Here is a 21,642-nt window from a genome sequence, read left to right as displayed (position 1 = left end):
ATTTGATTGGCTGTTTTATGCTCCGCCCACTTTTCCTGGATTTGTAACCTTGGTCGCCAAGTGTGGGGACTCTGGCTTGATTACTGTGAGAATGGTAGCCTTTTAAATTTTTTCCATTGACATGCATGGGTGAAATCTGATTTGCTGTTTGTAGCTCCGCCCAGGTGTGCAGGGGGGACGCGAGACCCCAGAACATATCATCTCAGGTAGTAAGGAATCTGCATGCCAAGTTTCGTTCAAATCGGTAAAGGCGTTTTTGCGTGATCGCGGCACATACACACATACACATTCACAAACACACATCCGATTTTATACTGTATATACAGATTTGTCATCATGCAGCTGAAAAAAAGGCTGCTATTTATTATTATAATTTAGAAAATAGATTTTTTTTCTTAAATCTTGTATTTTTAATTTCAGTCCACTTTAAATGTATCAAGTGAGGAATGTGACACATTCTCTGACTGTGCAGGAGCTGGTAGACACAGACAGAGTCAAAGCATGTCTGCCTTCAACACATAATGAATAAAACCAGTTATTAACCGAATGCGGACTGACGCAGTTTAAATCTACGTCAGGCGGGTGGCGCTGCGGTTCTGACCTGACGTAAGCTCTACGTCCCATTTACCGCGCGTCCCCGCCTGTTCCCACTGCTGTCGCCGTTTTCTACCCGTCGCAATGTGCTGCCCTGCCGCCTCTATGACGGCAGAGCACTGTGAGCCGGGCAGGAGACGTTTTCATTGGCTCCTGGCCCTGTCATTACTATAAGCCAATCCCATTGGCTTACATTGAGTGACAGGGAAAGCGGCTCCTGACCGGCGCACAGCGCTCTACCGTCATAGAGACGGCAGAGAAAGCAGCCTGCGGCGGGGACAGAGCGGCGTGACCGGCGGGAGCAACGGATTATTGCAGCGATTCATCGGAATTCGGCATTTTAGCGTACCAGCAGCCTCTGGTCCTTAAGGGAGCAGAGGCTGCTGGTACCGAAGTGGTTAATAAAATGCAAAGGCAACTCAAAGCAAAAAAACGGTACTTTGGGAACGTATAATTTCTAAATGAATAATAATACTTATGCACAAATGCAAATATGATAACCGTATGACATATAAAAAGTAGGAAAACATGTTTTATTGAATATTATGTCAGGGTTTTATACCGCTTTAAACTTATCAGAGATGCCCGCATCTTTACTGCTGGCAAGGAGAATCACTGTGGAATTATGTTTTTTTTTTTCCTTCTTTGTGAAGTGAGCACAAAGCAGGGGTGTAACTACAGGGGCCACAGATGGGCCAGAGGTGTGTGTGTGTGTGTGTGTGTGTGTGTGTGTGTGTGGGGTGTGGGGGGGCACTACTAACCTACCCTCCCTCCGATACTCCAAATCAGGTGTTTAGGTTTCTAGTGTTATGGGTGTGGAGATTATGATGTCCACACTTGTTTTATGACCCTCACAAGATGGCCCCTTCCCCCATGCTGTGAGGTCACCAAGGGGAGGTAAGGGAATGGTTGTAAACATTAACGGGGCCTCATCAAAGTTTTTTTGGAGTCCCCATGATTTATAGTCACAGTACAGATTACATGATGATCTCCCACAATGCTCTAGGGGAGAAGGCTGCATGACATCATAACCTAGGCTACGAATAACTAGGAGGCCAGGGCTAGATAGCAATATTCAGCAATATATAGATAAGAGGGGTGTTTCTCATGCTGAAACCAGGATATTTAACCTCGCTGGCGGTAACCCCAAGCTATGCTCAGACTAGCCGCCGGGAGCTCAATGCAGAGCAATGGAGCTCAGCGGGCATTTTTACTCACCTCCCATGGGATCCAGACACAGGCATAGAGTACCTGGGGCTTCTACCAGCCCCATGCAGCCATCCTGTGCCCTCGTAGTCACTCACTGCTGCTCCAGTCCCCCGCTGGCAGCTTGCCGACGTCGGAGGTCGGCAGGCCACTTGCGTACATTTTTACGCATTCCCGCTAGTGCAGGAACATTAACACATACATTTTACGCGTTAGTGGTGCAACAAGCTGCCAGCGGGGGACTGGAGCAGCAGTGAGTGACTACGAGGGCACAGGATGGCTGCATGGGGCTGGTAGAAGCCCCAGGTAAGTGAAACTCATTTTTTTATTTTGCTTGGACATTCCCTTTAATGCTGCAAGACGGGGAGTTCTTTCTCAAGGTTAATTACTTGCCTACTGGTCTGTAATTCATTACACAGTTGATGCTCCATCCCCTCCTCAGGAATGCAGTTCGAACACCCCCACCTGTGTTTCCGTGGCCCGCCCACAGCTCGGCAGGCACCAATTAGGCCATGGCTGTTAAGCTGGGGGTGAGTCATAGCAATGCAGGTGGGGTAGACAGAGGTTTGGCAGAATTTTGAAAAAAAACAAAACACCACAGCCACTTTTTGTAGGGGTTATGTGGAGCAATCACCTTTATAATTAATTACAGTCATGCAGGTAAGCAATTAACACAGATACACCTCTTCCCCCCTCACATCCTGCATTAATAAAGAGACTCTGTAACAAAATGTTCTGCCTTATTTCTTTTATCCTATAAGTTCCTATACCTGTTCTAATGTGGACTGTCTTACTGCAGCCTTTTCTAGTTGCACAGTAGCTGTAATATCTCTGTTATCTAATCTAATCTTCTTTCCTTTGTCAGCTTTGTCAGCTCAGGCAAGAATGTGCTGCTCTGCTTGTGATAGGGAGAAGCTATACACACCCTCTCCATGCCCCCTGCAGGCTCTGTATGTGTCACAGACTGAGTTCCTCTGGGCCTATCACAAGCTGTTAGCAGCCATGTCTTTTGATTGTAAACACTGCCTAAAACTGGCAATTACAAGCCAGTATTGCAGCAGGGAGTGGCAGAAACAGCACAGAGGGGCCCAGGAGAACATAATGAAAAGGATGGTATGCTTTTTATTGTAAGAAATTTAGAGTACAGCTTCTCTTTAAGTCTAATGCGTTTTTATATTAAGGGTACTATTAAACACCATTCTTGAGCAAGTGGGGTTGAGCCACTGAGAAAACTGAACTTAGAAATGCCTCCTAATGCAGCCTTAGTGTAGTCAGAATTTTTCGGACCTTCATCCAGACACACTTTAAGAAAGTCACTATGTATCACTGTAAGAAGGTCACTGTTACACAACTCTGAGGATAAAACTAGTGTTCACTTCTGGTCACAAGCTTGGTGGTGCCTGGGCTGAAATCATTCTACCTTAACATTCTACCATAAAACACACATAAAAAGGCCACAAAGGCCATGGCCTTGGGTGCTGAAAAAGCAGAAAGGCAGAAATGTGGCAGAACTTGGGGAGAGATTAGAGGCCACATGCAGTAGAGTCATCAGTAAAAACATTAAGACTGAAGAAGGCATAGCAATAAAAGCAGCATTTCAATATTCATGGGTGCATTGCAGTGTTATCGGGTCAGCGGCAGTGGATTTGGCTACCAGATTGTAACAGAACAGACCATGTTAATTAGGTAGAAGAACAGAAGACAGATTAACTGTTCTTTTACAAAACAGAAAAGAAGCAGCATGTTGAAAATAACCTATACAGTATTTTAGTTCCATATGGAGGGTAACGGGTTACATTTTTCTTATCAGCTAATTGATGCCTTCTGATAGCTGAGCAACAGGTCTCAGATTACAGCAGAGCAGAGAGGGAGATGAACACTGCTTTGTTATTTCATTACTGAGGGACTTACTGCTCTTACAGGAAATTTGTGATGATCCGCTCAGCTGGCTGCACAGGCAGACAGCTGTTTGTCCATTCCTCTAGTCTGTGGGCTGCAGGTCTCTGGAACAGAGACCTGTCTTTCCATTGCAAGTTTCTGGTCTGTTCTCTTGCTGGGGAATTTGCATACATTCGTTATGCAAATCCCCTACCTGCCTTCTTTGATGACTGACACTATAAGAGCTTTATGTTTCCCAGAAGGCTTTGCTGGTCATTTCCTTTCCATGGTCTGTTCCTGATGGACACTGCTGGAGTGTCAGCCATTGCTATCTAGTATAGTTAATTCCTGGGGGTTGCTTTAGGCTCCCCTTCTAGCCCAGTCAGGTTGTATTATCTGTATTGCCTGTTCTGTCTTGTCTTGCCTGTTGCCATTGTTCTGTCCCAAAAATGGTCGACAGGAAATGGTTCTGATCTCTGTTCTTGGAGTATAGCTGGTGCAGCGGTTGCTACCAGCTATCTCTTCTGTTCTGTCTCCTGGGATCGCGCTAGCCACTTTTTGCTAGCGCTGGGGATCCTTCTGTTCTGTCTCCTGGGATCGCGCTAGCTACTTTTCGCTAGCGCTGGGGATCCTTCTGTTCTGTCTTCTGGGATCGCGCTAGCTACTTTTCGCTAGCGCTAGGGATCCTTCTGTTCTGTCTCCTGGGATCGCGCTAGCTACTTTTCGCTAGCGCTGGGGATCCTTCTGTTCTGTCTTCTGGGATCGCGCTAGCTACTTTTCGCTAGCGCTGGGGATCCTTATGTTTTGCTACTCTGTACCTGGATCGCGCTAGCCACTTTTCGCTAGTGCTGTGGATCCTATCTCTCGCTTGTCCCTGTTTTCGTGTGTCTGTCTTGTCTGCTACGCTTGCTGGAGGCTCGGTGAGGTAACCGTTAAGCAAGCGCTCGCGTCCTCTGTTTCATGTTTGTCTGTCAATGGTTAGTTAGGCGTGCTTGTCTCTATTGTGCTTATCACGTGGAGACCGCGCATAACTGCGTGCACTGTTGCGAATGAGTGCGGTGTTCGCGGTTAGCTAGCGTTTGTTATTTTCCGTATCTCCTTATTGTATTATTTGCTGTGCCTTTGCTACCCTCGTATTCTATTCTGATCTGCCTTGTGTCACGTCTGGCGATCGCACCTCTCGTGATCGCGTTCCTATTTCATATCTGCTGTTGTGTGTGCGCGGTCGCGGGGTGGCGACTGGATTGGCGCACACACATACAACCTGTCCCTTTGCTCAATCTCATTCACAATCGCCTCTCTTGCGATTGCGTTCTGCGCTTCGAACAATTCCTGTCTGGCACTTGTGAAGGTACAGAGGATTGGTTCCTCTGCACTCCCCAGCGCCATCTGCCGACAGGAATTTCCCTCTACAGGTGCGTAGCACCTTTTGCTGGGTGCCTGCAAATATACGCTTGTGGAGGATTTCCGCCGTGTCAGCGCACGCGTTGTGTGCTGATCACGGAGAAAGTTCCACAATCGTTACAAAATTCAATCATTTGTCAGCTGAAAGAAAACATACACACAGGTCATTGTGATCGGTAGTCAGGGTGTTGGACAGAATGCTGTGGGGCAAGGGGTGGTTGGTGGCAGCGGGCCTTGCAGGCTGGTAAGTACAAATACGGCCCTGATAATGTGACTCACCTGAAGCAAATGTTGAGGGAAACTGTACCATGGGTCCCTTCTGGTCCTTTGGCTAAAATAAGTTAATAAAATGTCAAACACTTTGAAATATTTTTCAATTCAGAGCTCTCTAAGAATACATAAATAAAAAAATAACAAAGTATTGTGCCCACAGCCCTAAACTAGGCAATTCATTGTCAAAACAAATTAAAATTAAGTAAAAATGAAAGCCTCAGTTGAACGATTTCAGTCAAATGATTAATCTTAAGTTGATCGGGATTGGCAGTAACTTATTTATTGCTTGTTGAGGAGCAGCGGGGGATCAAAGATGTACTTGAAAAGTAGAAATAATTGAGCGCTCAACAATAATAGCAATAACAGTAGCTGGCAGAGGTCAATCCTATCCACAGTGGAAACAGATAGATATATTTGTAAGATGCATGCCGTCATCAGGGATACATCCCCTGATGACGACATACCGCCGAAACCGGTTCGGGAAGGATAGATGGGCTATTATCTCTAGTACCTGCGAAAGGTTTTCTGTTAAGGTGCACTAGGCAAATTGTTAGTGCATATACCTTAAATTGAATTGATGCAAGGAGGGTCCAGTGTGCATGGACCCTCAAATGTAAGTTGTATTGATGAACAAATGTGTTTGGAATAAAACATTTTGAACCCCCTGTTGCAAGGAAGATTAAGCCTGTGTTGTGGTCTTTTACCCTGGGTAGTGGCCACATTTGTCTATCTGAACAGGGGTGACTGCAGGCAGCAACTGGAGTGGTGTCACTTTACAAGCAGCGCGGGGGATCAAAGATGGCCAATATTTATTCCGCACTCACTGGAAAGGACATACACACACATACCAGCCAGACCGCCTACTTACTCAGGGCTCGTTGACATTGTGTTCTGTTCGCTTTAGCATTCACGTTTGGCATTTTTTGAGAAGTTTTTTTATTTCTCCTCCCGGTGCTTAGGTGGGCGCTGAGTTTTTTGTTAAGCGCATCAATAAGCGCTTTTTCAGAGCAATTGCGTTTCTTCACTCCCTGATGCAAGTCAGGAAGTGAACTCTTTGACTGGAAAAGAATAAAATACAATGGGCCTGATTCACAAAGCGGTGCTAACTCTTAGCGAATTTTGCATTGCGCGCGATCGCAAATTTTCACGCGAAACGATAATGGTTTCGCGTGCAAACGCGAATTTCCGTGGGAAATCGATATCGTTTGCGCGCAAACTCAAAAAATTCGCGTGAAAACGGCCATGCTATGAGTTAGCACCGCTTTGTGAATCAGGCCCAATGTATTTATTCTTAAAAACGCGAACGCAATCACTGCACAAAGCAATTTTGTGCACATTTTGCGCTTTGCCTATACCTTCCACTGAGGCAAAATAGCCTCAAAAATTGTACAGGCACCGCTTTGCTGAATGCACAGCGCACGAAACGCGCTGATATGAACCTTCTGAAAGATATTCAACGCACAAGCGTTTTGGGGATTTTTAAAAATCGCCTGTGCTTGAAAAAAGGCCTAAAATGCCTCTAGTGTGTATGAGCCCTTTCTGCACACTATTCTGGTAGCAGGACTATATCACTACCGTTGGGTGGCTTTGAAAATAAAACCTGCCAGTGAGCTGTTCGGAGTTGGTAGATGATTATGCATGCTGTGAGCGACAGCTACGTAGGAAGTAAAAAGGTTATAGAGCATTGAATCCAGGACAAGTGTACATCTCATATTTATGCATACATAGGAATTTTACATTTTATAGAGCTCCTGACACTGAAATCATGGATTCCATCAAGTGCTATTACTTTCTTTGCAAAGTTACACTTATCCTTTAAGCCCCTTTTACACTCGCATTACAAGTCAGCGTTGCGTTACCCTGTTTAACCGCAGGGTAACGCAATGGGGCCCAGCACACTTACCCTGTTGCATCGCATTGCACCAGAAGTGCCTGATCCACCACCAAGGCACCGCAAAGTCAACAGCGAGTTACCACCGGAAATAATGTAAGTCAATGAGCGACATATTCCTTTTAAAGAGACTCTGTAACAACATTTTCAGCCTTATTTCTTCTATCCTTTAAGTTCCTATACCTGTTCTAACGTGGTCTGTCTTACTGCAGCCTTTCCTAGTTGCACAGTGGCTGTATTATCTCTGTTATATAATCTAATCTTTCCTTTGCCGGATTTGTTGGCTCAGGCAGGAATGTGCTGCTCTGCTGTGATAGGTAGAAGTTATACACACCCTCTTCAAGCCACCTCTAGGCTGTGTATGAGTCGCAGACTGAGCTCCTCTCAGCCTATCACAAGCTGATAACAGCCATGTCTTTTGTTTGTAAACACTGCCTAAAACTGGCAATTACAAGCCAGGATTGCAGCAGGGAGTGGCAGAAACAGCACAGAGGGGCCCAGGAAAACAAAATGAATAGAATGGTATGCTTTTTATTTTAAGAATTTTAGAGTACAGAGTCTCTTTAAAAAAAGATTGGCGGCACCGTTGCAGCGCACATGCAATGACGGGAATAAACGGTGACGGGAGCCCCAGTGACGTACTTCCTGTCCAGCAGGGTGGGGCATCGCTTCACAAACGCATATCTCAAGTTTAAAACTAGCTTTAAGGATTAATACTCACCAAATGGTTCCTCCCTAGCTTCCACTGACAGTTGAAAGCTATTACATTGTTGATCTTTCTCTGTCTCGATGACATAATACGTGGCAAAGACCTGTTTCAGAAAATAACATAATTAGTAATAAGCACAGTGCATAACATCACTCTCTACTTAACTTGTCCACAGTTCCACCAACAGATAAAGGGGAACTCTACCTATCGAGGTGTGATGGTATGGGAGTAAGTGTGTGCATGTAGGAGATACATACCATCCTACAGTAAAGGCCTTCTGTCTCATTTCTTCTTTGATTAATCCCTGTGATTGATGCTACACATGATCTTACCTGATTAGAACATTTTTAGCAACATAACACCTTGATAAAGAAACCATGTAAGCTCTAAAAACATTGGCATATTCTACTCATCACAATAAAATATTACAATAAACCAAGGAGGTGCTGGCTTATACTCGATGGATCTATATTAGAAGTGGCGTCATCCACTTGATTTAGCCTTTCACACTCCTCACCATAACACTGTTGGCTACACTGACATGAGTAGAGGATTACTCCTTCAGATTATCTCCACCACCCGTTAAACTGATCCAGCCATCGCAGTGGGTTAAGGGTGATAGAGGTGGAATAATGGAATATCTGAGCTTGAAAAAGACAACCAAGGTGACATGTGACATGATGAAATACACATGTATATGTATAGTGCTGTCCCACCTAAAACTAACAATTTGGATTCAAGCAGCGCCATAGGCGCCTATAAAAGTACTAGCTTTCGGCTACACTGTACTTAGACTCCAGTAAAAAATTGGGGGGTGGTTAGGGTTACAAGGGTTAGAAGTAGGTGGGTGGTGGTAAGTGTTAGGCACGGATAGGCAACAGTTCTTTTTAGGCATAGGCTAGGGGTACTTGTTAGGCATCAATAGATAATGTTTCTTGCTAGGCATAGATAGGGGAGGGATCATGTGAGAGTTAGGGTATCTGTTTGATGAGTGGACAGACATTGTTTCCTCGTACATCAGCTTCTGTGAGGACCAGTGTGTACCAACAAAAATCCGCAAACACTACCCCAACGACAAACCATGGTTTTCCAATAAACTTCGGCAACTGCGCAGAAGCAAGGAACTGGCGTTCAAGTCTGGTAACCATGAGGAGTATAGGAGGGCAAAGAACACCCTGGACAAGGAACTGAGGGCCGCCAAAAAGAACTATGCCGCAAAACTGGCTCAGAACCTCTCCTCAAGGGACACAAGGACTGTCTGGAAAGGGCTTAAGGCGGCCACGAACTACAAGCCTCCACCCCAGCATGCAACTCCCAGCACCGAGCTCGCTGAAAACCTCAGTGAGTTCTATTGCAGATTAGAGAACCTGCCAGTCCCAGTAAGGCCCCCTGAGCCTCCTGTCCTCTCCTCTGGCTTAGCTGCCCCGCACCCAAGCCCACCCCCTCTAGCGGTGAACAAGGACGATGTCAGGAAACACTTGTCAAAGTTAAATGCAAGGAAAGCCTCAGGCCCAGACAACGTTTCACCAGCCTGTCTGAAAACTTGCGCGCAGCAGCTTGCCCCTATTCTCTCATCCATCTTTACCAAATCCATCCAGGAAGGCAGGGTCCCTGCTTGCTTTAAGAAGTCCACAGTCATCCCTGTCCCCAAAAACATGGTGTCTCAGACCTCAACAATTTCAGGCCGGTGGCTCTCACATCGGTCATCATGAAATCCTTCGAAAGCTTGGTCCTGCCTCTCCTCAAGCTGTCCACTGAGTCCCTGCTGGACCCGTTCCAGTTTGCGTATAGGGCAAATAGGTCTACTGACGACGCCATAAACATCTGCCTGGAGCTCGTTAATGAACACCTGGATAGACCTGACTCATACGCCAGGATCCTTCTACTTGACTTCAGCTCGGCGTTTAACACCATCAGCCCCCAAATACTTCAAGAGAATCTTGCTTCCCTTGGGGTCCACCCTACCCTTTGCCTCTGGATCACAGACTTCCTAAGCAACAGATCCCAGGTCGTCAAGCTGGACACCATCATCTCTCAACCAAGGACCACCAACACAGGGGCCCCTCAAGGTTGCGTACTGTCGCCGTTCCTATTCTCCCTATACACTAACAATTGTAGGTCAACCGCGAACTCAGTCAAAGTCATCAAGTTCGCCGACGATACCACCATTGTTGGCCTCATCTCTGGAAATGACGAGCAGGAGTACCGCCACCAGGTTGACAGAATTTGCCACTGGTGTAGGGAGAACGGGCTGGTCCTGAACTCGGCAAAAACGGTTGAGATGATTGTAGACTTTAGGAAACACGCTACCACTCCACCCCCGATCAGCATTGATGGCACGGTAGTTGAAAACGTTCCCTGCACACGCCTCCTTGGCACGATAATTTCTAAGGACCTGACTTGGAAAGCCAACACCACCACAACACAGAAAAAAGCCCAGCAGAGACTATTTTTCCTACGCCAACTGAAGAAGTTCGGTATGTCCCGAGAGCTTCTGACGAGCTTCTACACAGCCACAATTGAATCTGTTCTCTGCTCCTCCATCCTGGTTTGGTATGCTGGCTCCTCCGCCAGCGACAGACTCAAACTGCAGAGGGTCATCAGATCAGCGGAGAGAATCGTCGGGAAACCACTCCCCCCTCTTGATCAAATCTTCAACTCAAGACTGCGCTCCAGAGCTCAAAAAATAGCTAATGATCCGTCCCACCCAGGCTTTCGCTTCTTCAGCAGACTCCCTTTAGGCCGGAGATTCCGATCCATCTACACCAGGACCACAAGGCACAGGAACAGCTTCTTCCCCTCAGCCGTTAACTACCTGAACTCTTGAACTCTAAACCTGATCGCATGAAAGCATATTGCTATGTAAATGTATTGCTATGTAAAGGCGACCAATTGCTGGAACTGTATCTTTGTATTGCTGATGCTTGCATGTAGTTGTATTGTATGTCCTGTTCTTTTTCTTTTTCTTCACACTTGCCCTGTACTTGCCAAAACCAATTCCGGGCACGGCCCAGTCGTGCTTGGCGAAATAAAAGATTCTGATTCTGTTTAAAGAGAAGGTGCTTCAGTATGTGCATTCTGTGCCACCTACAGTCCCCCAAACCCCCCGTTCCCCCCCATGACTCGTGGGTAAGATTGATCCTATTTTGCAATGCCCATGGCCTATCTGAGGAAATATACTATCTTTCCAGTAGTATCACATGGATAGCTAGCTACTCAGGACTACGTGTTCTTCATGGCAATCTCTCTCAATAGACATTACTTATGGCTTTGATGAACATTGTGTTGTCCTTGATGGACCGTTTGGCTCAACTACTTTGGTACTTATGTATTTGAATACTGCAGCCTGGCCTGGGATTCTTTGCTTCTTACTGCTGAACTGGGATTTCCTTTTTATTTATTTATTGCTATTTTCACTTGTTCTGGGCTACTACTACTCTACTACTCTATTCTACTACTACTACTCTACTACTCTATTCTACTACTACTACTCTGATGTTACTATCACAGTATTTAACATGTTTATTTATGTGCTTTGTTGGTCTAGGCTGGCTTTGCCTTATTCCCCCCTCCCTTCCCCCGATATGCCGTGTAGCTGTTCATGCTGTCCTATAAACCCATTTCCAACATGGTAAGGTACCTGTGTTTTCTGCATTTTTTCCTGCAATTACTGTGCTACCTTCTCCTCTAAGTCAAGGGGAGTGGCTGTGTGTCTTCATAATAGTCTGGCATTTTAACTCATTTCTGGTGTGATTCAAACACTACTGTGGTCAAATAGACCAGCAGGGCTGCCAGGCAACTGGTATTGAATAAAAGGAAAGAAATATGGCAGCCTCCGTATCTCTCTCGTTACAGTTGTCCTTTAAGGAAGTGCATTGGATTGACCCCATTCCAATCTGCATAAAACTTGCAACTGGTATTTTTAGCATATCATTGACTGTCTCCAATAGTCAAATCACATTGTCCCTTCTTCCCCCCAGTAGTATGTGTGAGGAATCGGATACCTACCACTCTTGTTGGGGTACGGCTTGAAAGCAATGCATGGTGGATTGGTGGTTAGCACTCCATGGTCTGACCTGATGGATTTTTTTTTTTGTCGGCAACAACATCACGCCTTGATAAAGAGTCTTTGCATACTCTCAATACATTGGCTTATTTTACTCATCACAATAAAGTGTTACAAATAACCAAGAAGGTGCTGGCTTATTCTTAATGGATAACAATTAGAAGTGGCATCGTCTGCTTGATTTAACCGTTGTCCACTCCGCACCATAAAACTGTTGGCTATACTGACATGAGTGGAGGATTACTCCTTAAGATTATCTCCTCCACCCATTAAACTGATTCAGTGATCACAGTGTGTTAAGGGGTGATAGACGAGAAAGAATGTAATATCTGAGCTTTAAAGAGAACCCGAGGTGGATCTTCGGGGGCAGATGGGACAAAGAGCCATGTCCTCTGCCTAATGACCTGGCTCTGTGTCCCCCAACCACTGCTCTCTGCCCCCCCCCCCCCCAATGCTGTGCTATAGCCCCCCAAGTTTAGCGACAAGATTTGGAGATAGGAATTCCCTGTTTAAAACTCCCACCTGTTTCCTGCAGGATTTCCTGAGCTGTAATTGGGCAGCTCTCACTCCCTTGCCGCACCCCCTGCCGCTCCCCATGCCTCCCTGCACCCTATGAGAGACACACAGTCTCTCAGTGCAGTGTTGTAACCCAGAGGTCACGAAAGTGAAAGTGGCCAATTGAGTCCCACGGGAGCGGCGGTTTTTGTGGCTACCCGATTCACTCAGCCCCGCGAATCAGGTAGCCTAGGTTTTTTTTTTTTTTTTTTTCATTTCAGCCCACCTCAGGCTCTCTAAGTAAAAGCAAAAAAATCCAGAATTCATTAATGGATTTAGCAAATAGTCAAGAACTTACTGAGAGAGTTCCTTGTCCTTTTCCTCTTGCAGTAATCACAAAGTCCCCACTTTTCTGAGTCTGTAACAAGACACATATTTGTTTTAATCGGATGAATATAGCAACAGATTTGAAGCAAGTTATTTTTTTAAGACTTTCTTTATGTTTCCAAAACAAAATAATAGTTTTGTTTTGTCTCTGGCCTGATCACAATTTTGTTTCTGTTGCTTTTACTTACTTTGGGGCAGCATCTGCTCATGAGGAATATTTTCATTTTAACACATCTGCAGAGATTTCGCCTGCTGTCCTTTGGGAGGACCATAAACCTGTGCTTCGTGGCTTGTTTCTAAGTGCTGCTATTGCTAATAAGAAGACCGGAATGGCTTGGATTTTGGAATTAAAGGATACCTGAAGTGACATGTGACATGATGAGATAGACATGTGTATGTACAGTGCCTAGCACACAAATAACTATGCTGTGTTCCATTTTTTTCTCTCTGTCTAAAAGAGTTAAATATTAGGTATGTAAGTGGCTGACTCAGTCCTGACTCAGACAGGAAGTGACTACAGTGTGACCTTCACTGATAAGAAATTCCAACTATAAAACACTTCCCTAGCAGAAAATAGCTTCTGAGGGCAAGAAAGAGATAAAAAGGGGAATTTCTTATCAGTGAGGGTCACACTGTAGTCACTTCCTGTCTGAGTCAGGACTGAGTCAGCCACTTACATACTTGATATTTAACTCTTTCAGGCAGAGAAAGAAAGAAAAAGGAACACAGCCTAGTTATGTGTGTGCTAGGCACTGTACATACACATGTCTATCTCATCATGTCACATGTCACTTCGGGTATCCTTTAACAAGTGAAATGGAGTCTTAACCTCCTTGGCGGTAATCCCGAGCTGAGCTCGGGGTATGCCGCCGGAGGTCGCCGCTCAGGCTCTGCTGGGCCGATTTCAGTTCTGAAAAAAGCAGCACACGCAGCTGGCACTTTGCCAGCCGCGTGTGCTGCCCGATCGCCGCCGCTTCGCGGCGATCCGCCGCGTGCAGCGGCGAAAGAGGGTCCCCCCAGCCGCCCGAGCCCAGCGCAGCCGGAACAAACAGTTCCGGCCGGCGCTAGGGGCTGGATCGGGTGGCTCTGACGTCAGGACATCGACTGACGTCCATGACGTCACTCCGCTCGTCGCCATGGCGACGAGGAAAGCGAAACAAGATAGGCCGCTCATTGCGGCCTATCTTGTTACTTTCGATTGCCGGAGGGGATCGAAAGTACGGATCAGGAGCGCCCTCTAGTGGGCTTTCATGCAGCCAACTTTCAGTTGGCTGCATGAAATATTTTTTTTTTTTATTAAAAAAAACACACATTGCAGCCTCCCTGGCAAAATAAATAAACCGCCAGGGAGGTTAATATAAAAAACACAGTCATTCCTCTGACCCCCTAGTCCTTGTTCCTTTATCCTCTAAACGTACTGAACTTAATACACTGCTTAAAGTGGATCCGAGATAAACTTTTACTCATTGCATAGTTGGGTTCCTTTCATATAGTTTATAGGGCATTACTCAAGCCAAATACCTTTTTTAGTTTCAAAGTATTTTATTGGAAAGAAATTTCAAATGAGATCTTACAGCAGTTTAGTATTCCCTTATCAAAGGGCATTACATTTTCATTCATAGTAACATATGTATAACATATACAAACAAAGAACAAAACATGCAGATTATTTCAGCCTTATAGTCAAGAATAGTTAGCGAGAGAGGGGGGGGGGGGCCCTAGAAGGAGAGGGCGCAGGATCTAAGGCCCAATGAGGCTGAAGCTGAAAGCCATGGTTGCCAGGTTCGGGTGAAAGGCAGAGTTGCATCATTTATTATTGCTAATAATCTTTCTGAAATAAGTATTTCCATGATAATGGCATCTGCCATGTCAAATGAGAGAGTAGGTTTCAGCCACTGGCGGGCGAGGTGGAGACGGGCAGCTTTAGCTACATGTTGAGCTAATCTGTGATGTGGGTATTTCCACTTCGGGGGTTTATGGCCTAGTAGGAGTTGGAAGGGGTCAGGAGAGACTGGGACCTCCAGGGCTGTACTTATTGCGGAGGCCACTTGGGCCCAGTATTTTTTTGCTATGGGGCAAAACCACCATATGTGGGCGAGATCACCCAGCTGGCCACATCCCCGAAAGCATAGAGGGGAGTTATTTGTAGATATATTGTGTAGTCTCTGGGGGGTAATGTATGTGCGGTGTAAAATTTTATAATTAGTTTCTATATGCGAATAGTAATTGCTTCCTTTTGCTAGCGAGAGGCAACATCTGGACCATTGTTTAATGGTGAGAGTCTGGCCCAGGTCTTCCTCCCAGGCTATCATTGTTATAGTTTTGCTAGCTTCTATGGGCTGTGAGATAACAGAATATAGATAGGATATTAGTCCTCCCTCCAGAGGTCTCTGAGCACACCAATGTTCGTAGGTGGTGCGGGTCGTGGATATGTGGGCTGACTGCGTTAGGGTTTTTAAAAAGTGGTATATCTGTACTGCTCTAAAGTATTCCCTAGGTGGGAACGCAATATGAGAGCAGAAGCAGTTCCAATTAGGAAGTTGATCGTTGATTAGATAGTCGGCTAATTTAAGGAAGTTATGAGAAGTCCACCACTTAAAGGAGGAAGGTTCCCAACCTGGTGGGAAGTGGGGATTCCCAAAAATAGGAAGCTGGGATGGTAGCTCAGATTGCAGTTTTTTATTATATCTTAGTCTATGCCAGATAGAAAGAGAGTGGGCCGTTAGGGGGGATGTTTTTTTATATTTTGCCGGAGAGAGGTGTGGAGACCACTGGAGGGCCGCCAAAGTTATTGGGGCTATAAGGTCCTCCTCAATGTCCGCCCAAAGGGGTCTATTGTGTATGGAGTGTATTTGGGCCAGCTGGGCGATCTGAGCAGCTCTGTAATAACTATATAAGTCAGGAACACCCAAGCCTCCTCGGTCTCTATTAAGAAACATAATAGATTGTCTTATTCTGCTTTTTTTGTTATTTGAGATAAATTTGAAGATAGAGGCTTGGAGGTCCCTGAGGGAAGTCTTAGTTACTTGTATTGGAAGGGATCTGAATAAATAGAGGATTCTTGGCAGCAAGTTCATTCGGACCGATTGGATTCGTCCTGTCCATGAAATTGAGGGGGAGCTCCACCTTATCATGTCTTCCTTCAGCTCAGACAGAATTGGCTTATAATTTAATGCGAAGAGATCTGTTGGGTTGGTTGAGATTTTGATGCCAAGGTAAGTAATATATTTTGTTTGGATCGTTAGGCCTAATTTAGTGGCCAAGTTTTCAGCACTGTGTTTAGATAAGTTAGTGAAGAGTACCTCGGATTTATTAACATTTAGGGTGAGACCGGATAGTCTTCCAAAATGTTGGACTGTTTGAAGGAGATTTGGGATCGATGTGTGTGGGGAAGAAAGGGTCAATAGCAGATCGTCTGCGAATAGATTCGCTTTGTACTCTGATTTCTTAACTCTAATGCCTTGGATGTCAGGAGAGGAACGGATCTTATTTGCTAGGGGCTCAATTATCAATGCGAATAAGGCTGGAGAGAGTGGGCATCCTTGTCTGGTGCCTCTCTGGATAGGGATCGAGATTGGGGAATCAGTAGGGATTTTAAGGTGGGCTACAGGTTTAGAATATAAGCTTTTGACCGCATTTAGGAACGCACCTCCTATACCGGCTCTAAGTAAGGTGGCTTGCATAAAGGACCAATCTATAGTGTCAAATGCTTTTTCCATGTCAAGGGATATCATAGCAAAAGGGGTCTTAGCGGATCGAACTATGTGTAAGATATTAATTACTTTTCTTAGGTTATCTGGCGCCTGCCGATGAGGGACAAAGCCCACTTGGTCTCTGTGGGTCAGCGGGCCTAATAGTTTGTTCAATCTGGCTACTAATATAGCAGTTAAAATTTTATAGTCTAAATTTAAGAGGGATATAGGTCTGAAATTTTTAACGTCCAAGGGATCACGTTTAGGCTTGGGGATCACTGCTATAATAGATTGCAGGAACTCAGGGGCTGGGGTCTTACCTTCTAGGATAGAATTATAGATTTTTTTAAGGTATGGTATGAGGATCTTTTTGAATTTCTTATAATAGATAGCTGAGAAGCCGTCTGGGCCTGGAGCCTTTCCATTTTTCAATTTCTTGATGGCAAGGAAGATTTCTAAATCTGTGATGGGGAGATTAAGGGATGCCGCCTTGTCCGGGAGGAGTACGGGCGTTTTTAGGTTATGGTAAAAGGAGATAGACTCATTGCTGGTGGGTTCTGCTGGCTTGGCTGTATAGAGAGTCTGATAATAGTCAGCAAATGTTTTATGTATCTTAAGCGGGTCTGCTGTGGTTTCTCCTTGACTGGTTCTAATTTGTAGGACTTTATTAGTAGAATGGGCTTGTCTGAGTTTTCTAGCTAACCAGGTACTGGGTTTATTATATTGCGCATAGATTTTCGATTTGGTCCATCTGATGGCCTTTTCCGTCCGAGCTGACAAGAGGACATCTATTTGCTTTTGGGTGTCTCGTATTTGCGTGTATAGGTATCCAGAGGGGGAGGAAGCATGCGCTCTTTGGAGTTGGTAGAGCTTGTGCTCAAGATAAAGTTGTTTTTCTGTCTTAAGCTTTTTCCGTTGAGAGGCAATTTTTATCAGTTGCCCTCTTATAGTTGGCTTATGGGCCAGCCAAAGTATATCTGGCTTGATTTGGCCTACATCATTTAATTGGAAGTAGCTAGCAAGTTGTTCCTCCACCTCTAGAACTATCTCATTGTCAGTTAATAGGCTTTCATTGAGCCTCCATGGTGGGCGAGCGATGGGCGTAGTGAGAGAGGAGCAAGCTGTCCACACCAAGTCATGGTCTGACCATGAAGCAATCATATGTCGTGAGAACACCAGGTTAGGGATTAAGGTAGCAGATAGGAGTATATTATCAATTCTAGAGTAGCTATGGTGAGCAGCAGAGAAAAAAGTATAACCGCGTAATGAGGGGTTATGTTCCCTCCATGAATCAACAAGATGGTATTCAGATAAAATTTTACATAAAGACCGAGATTGTTGTTTTTGTTTTGCCGAGGGTGGTTGTTGTGATCTGTCTACAGTGGGGTTCGGAGCTATATTGAAGTCACCTGCCCATATACTAGAATAAGATGGGTAGGCCTCTAGGTGTTTAAGAAATGCGTTAATAGGTATCATTGGGGCTTCAGGCGGAGCATATAGGTTAATTATGCATAGCTTTTGTGACTGGATGGTGCCAATCAAAATTGTGTAGCATCCCTCATCATCTTTAATAAAGTTCTCCAGTATAAATGGAAGTGTGTTTTTGAGAAGAGTTATGACACCTCTGTGTTTGGTATCAGCAGACGATGTGAAATGTCGTTGGTACTGTGCATTAAAGTATTTGGGGAATGACGTTTTGGAAAAGTGCGTTTCCTGGATGCATAGTATGTCTGGAGTACATTTCTGGTAGTCCAGGAAAGCTTTTCTTCTTTTAGTTGGGGAATTCAACCCTTTAGCATTATGGGATATTATATTTATCTGCGCCATGGATTAAGTAGTTTTGAATTAGCTAATTTGGTTTTTAAGAGCAAATAAGAGGTCGAGCCCTCCCCTTTCCAGGCCCACCCCCACCCACCACACCCACCCCACAGGTCAAGCATCTGCATGTAAACAAAATAACAGAACAATAAAACTGGCCAACGTGGCCTAATAAGTGTGATAGCATATTTAAGCATCTTTAAAGAGGAGAGCATCCTCAAGGTAATGAAGAGTGCTAAGGGCAATATTATAGTACCCTCAGCGCTGTTCATTTATGGGGAACAACAATACTTGCCCCATCTCCTCCGACATTCTGTAGGAAAAATGTTTGGTTAGCAAAATCAGGTATAAATGCAACTTTTATGATCCTGCAGCACCCTCTAGTGGTTACAGGTTGAAATAGTATGGATACAGTAAATTACATGAGTAATTTCAGCCATTAAGTTCCATGTGCTTGCTGATTAATTGGGAAAAAGTGAGCCAAATATGCTGTGGGGATAAAGGACAGGGGTAACAACTTGCTATCTTATAGGTACAGTTCCTGCAAAGAGCGCAGTTCGTTTATATGCGTAAAAACAAGGTGAAAAGGAATTAACTTGAATAAAGAGCGTGTATTGGGGAAGCAGCTATGTCATGGCCCCCAAAACTTCCAAGTTTTTGAGCTGTTACCTAGGGCTTTTGTTAGCTGGGACAGCTGCGGGCGGTGTTATGGTATACAGTACTCACGTAACCCAGCATATGAAGGATGGGTGCTTCGTCCGAGTGACCACGGACCTCCATGAACTAAGCTATTATCTTTGCAGTAGGTGAGCTTTGTGAGGCCGACCCAAGGGGACCTAACCTCATCTTGTTTAAATTAAGTTTTCAGCGGCTGTATGCTTGCTTGAAGTAATAAGTCAGGTGCTTGCTCTCAAATTCTGTGCAGGTCTAAAGCGCTTTCTCCTGGAGGCCCATACTCTGGCCGGTCGTGCTGATCTTTGCGGCAGGGATGCAGCTGGTGTCGGGTCCATCTGGATACCGGCCTGCTCAAGGTGTCTGCGGCCTTCCTCCAGTGATCGGCTGGTATAGGTCGTGCCGTTGTAAGAAAAGATGAGAGAGAAGGGGAAGCCCCATTTGTATCTCACTGTGGCTTTCTGGAGGGACATCGTCACCGGGCGGAGGTTTCTGCGTCTTTGGATGGTCGACGGAGCCAGGTCAGCAAAAAGCTGGACACCCTCCGGCGCTCCTGGAAGGACTGTGAGGTTTTCGTGCGGCCTCAAGGATTAGGTCACGTACCTCTTCATACTGGAGTTTTAGAATTACATTTTTAGGCAGGTCCGGATTACGCACTTTAGCCAGAGCGCGATGAATCCGAACTATACGGAATTGAGCCTGATCTACTTGTGGTAAAAGTGCTGAGAAGATATTCAGGGCCGCAGGCTTCAGGTCAAGAACCGTTTCTGGTAGGCCTCTAATGCGTATGTTGGCTCTTCTGCTACGGTTCTCCATATCTTCAAGTTTAAGCTCAAGTAGCTCGATTTTCTCCTCTTGACGGTCAATTTGTTGTTTGTCTTCCTCCTGAGCATCGGCTATGTCGTCTACCTGCTGCTCCACCTCATCAACTCGGTGGCCCAGGTCTTTGATCTGGTCCGTGATGTTTTTCACCGCTTCTTTCAGCTCGAGTCTAAAAACTCGTTGGATATGAGTTATTAGATCTTCCTGATGAGGCGGCAGCAGGGGAGTCTCATCTAGGTCCGGGTTGAAGTTTGGCGGGGAGGCGGGTTGCCTTTCCGGAGTGGTGGGAGCGCTCCGAGAGGTGCGACTGTTCCCGTCGGCCATCTTGGTTTTGCTAGGGCGGAGGTCCGGCTGTGGAGAAGTTTTATTTGCGGGCGTAGAAGTGGTAGTTTTTGGCCCGTTCTTCTCCCTTCGGTGTCCTGACATGTTTAGAGGATCAGATCTCTCGGAGTGAGGATTGCAGGATCTCTTAATTTAGCTGATTAGGGTGTCAGGAGGAGATCGGGTTGCAGAGCGGCAAGGAATCACATGTGTCCTCACCAGCGCCGCGCATGCGCCCCCCAAATACCTTTTTTATTGCAATACTCTGATTCCTTATAAACTAAACAAGCCTTGCCCATGGCTCCTTTTGTGCCTTGGCACTCTTAAGGTTCGTATACACGTCCGATAAAGATCGTTCGTTACGAACGATTCGTGACGTTTACACGATATTCAAATTAGACCGAAAAGATCGTTCGTAATGAACGATTGTGTACACATGTGAACGATATAAGTATAAAGTACTGAACGACGAACGATTAAAAAATGCGTGCGCAAACGGAAGTGACGTTATGACAGGCAATAAGAACATGCGTTATCGGACGATCTTTGTACACACTACAACGATTGAACGATTATCTTTCGAAAAAATCCGCCGGGTTGGATCGGTCGGATTGAACGATAACGGTCGTTATCGTCCAAAAAAACGATCGTTGGAAAATTTGGAGCGCACGATTATCGGTCCGATTGTCGTTATCGTTCGTTTTTGAACGATCGTTATCGTACGTGTGTACTCAGCTTTAGAGCCATGTAGCAAGGGCTGCACTCTGGGCAGGAGGAGTAGGAGGTTACTAGCCAGAGATTCCAGAGGCAGAGGGGAGGAGGAGAGGGGATTGAGCTGAGGGTTGGAGATGCTTTCAGCTTGCCTGTGTAATGTGATGAGCAAAACATGGCTGCCCTCATTGTATCACAGGAAGAAATAATCATAAACTGTTAAAGCTGTTTGCAGCTCGATTTGCTGTGCATCTAAACTTTAGATGAGATATATAAACAAGTTACTTGCTATAGTTAGTTTTTTCATCTCGGATCCTCTTTAACAATAAAATAGATAAGTTGCTACAATTTCTGAAAGCCAGATTCTTGTTATTAGGTAATAATCCCTCACCTATGTTGACACAAAAGTTGAATAATATCTATAAACCACCACATACCTAAAAACTTAGGAAAAGTAAAGGTAGGCTTGGAACACAACATTTAAAAAAAAACGGATCAGTTTTTAAAAAAACGGATCTATTTAAAACACATTCCGATCTGCAACCTGACAAGTGTGGATCGGGCCTTACTTGGTTTGAGAGCACTTTGGAATACAAGCAAAATATTTGTGAAATTTTGACTTGATATACAAGCAAATTCTTGATATACAAGCAAAAAAACGCTTACATGTATCACATCATTACAACTGAGCCAAGGGTTCTTT

The 21,642-nt window shown here is 45.1% G+C and overlaps 1 protein-coding gene across 1 annotated transcript in view; it reads right to left on the bottom strand.

Annotated features, from left to right (window-relative positions):
* The window catches only part of LOC137562606 (A.superbus venom factor 1-like), a 335,432-nt gene that overhangs the window by 39,722 nt on the left and 274,068 nt on the right, over nucleotides 1-21,642 (bottom strand). The window contains exons 30-32 of the mRNA XM_068274110.1: nucleotides 12,875-12,934; nucleotides 7,968-8,058; nucleotides 5,362-5,413 (exon numbers count right to left, since the gene is read on the bottom strand). Coding sequence (XP_068130211.1) covers nucleotides 5,362-5,413; nucleotides 7,968-8,058; nucleotides 12,875-12,934 — 203 coding nt within the window. The remainder of the gene's footprint in view (nucleotides 1-5,361; nucleotides 5,414-7,967; nucleotides 8,059-12,874; nucleotides 12,935-21,642) is intronic.

Source organism: Hyperolius riggenbachi, chromosome 3 (assembly GCF_040937935.1).
Source record: "Hyperolius riggenbachi isolate aHypRig1 chromosome 3, aHypRig1.pri, whole genome shotgun sequence".
NCBI lineage: Eukaryota > Metazoa > Chordata > Amphibia > Anura > Hyperoliidae > Hyperolius > Hyperolius riggenbachi.
Note: the sequence above shows the minus strand (reverse complement) of the source record. Positions and strands in the feature narration are given on the sequence as shown.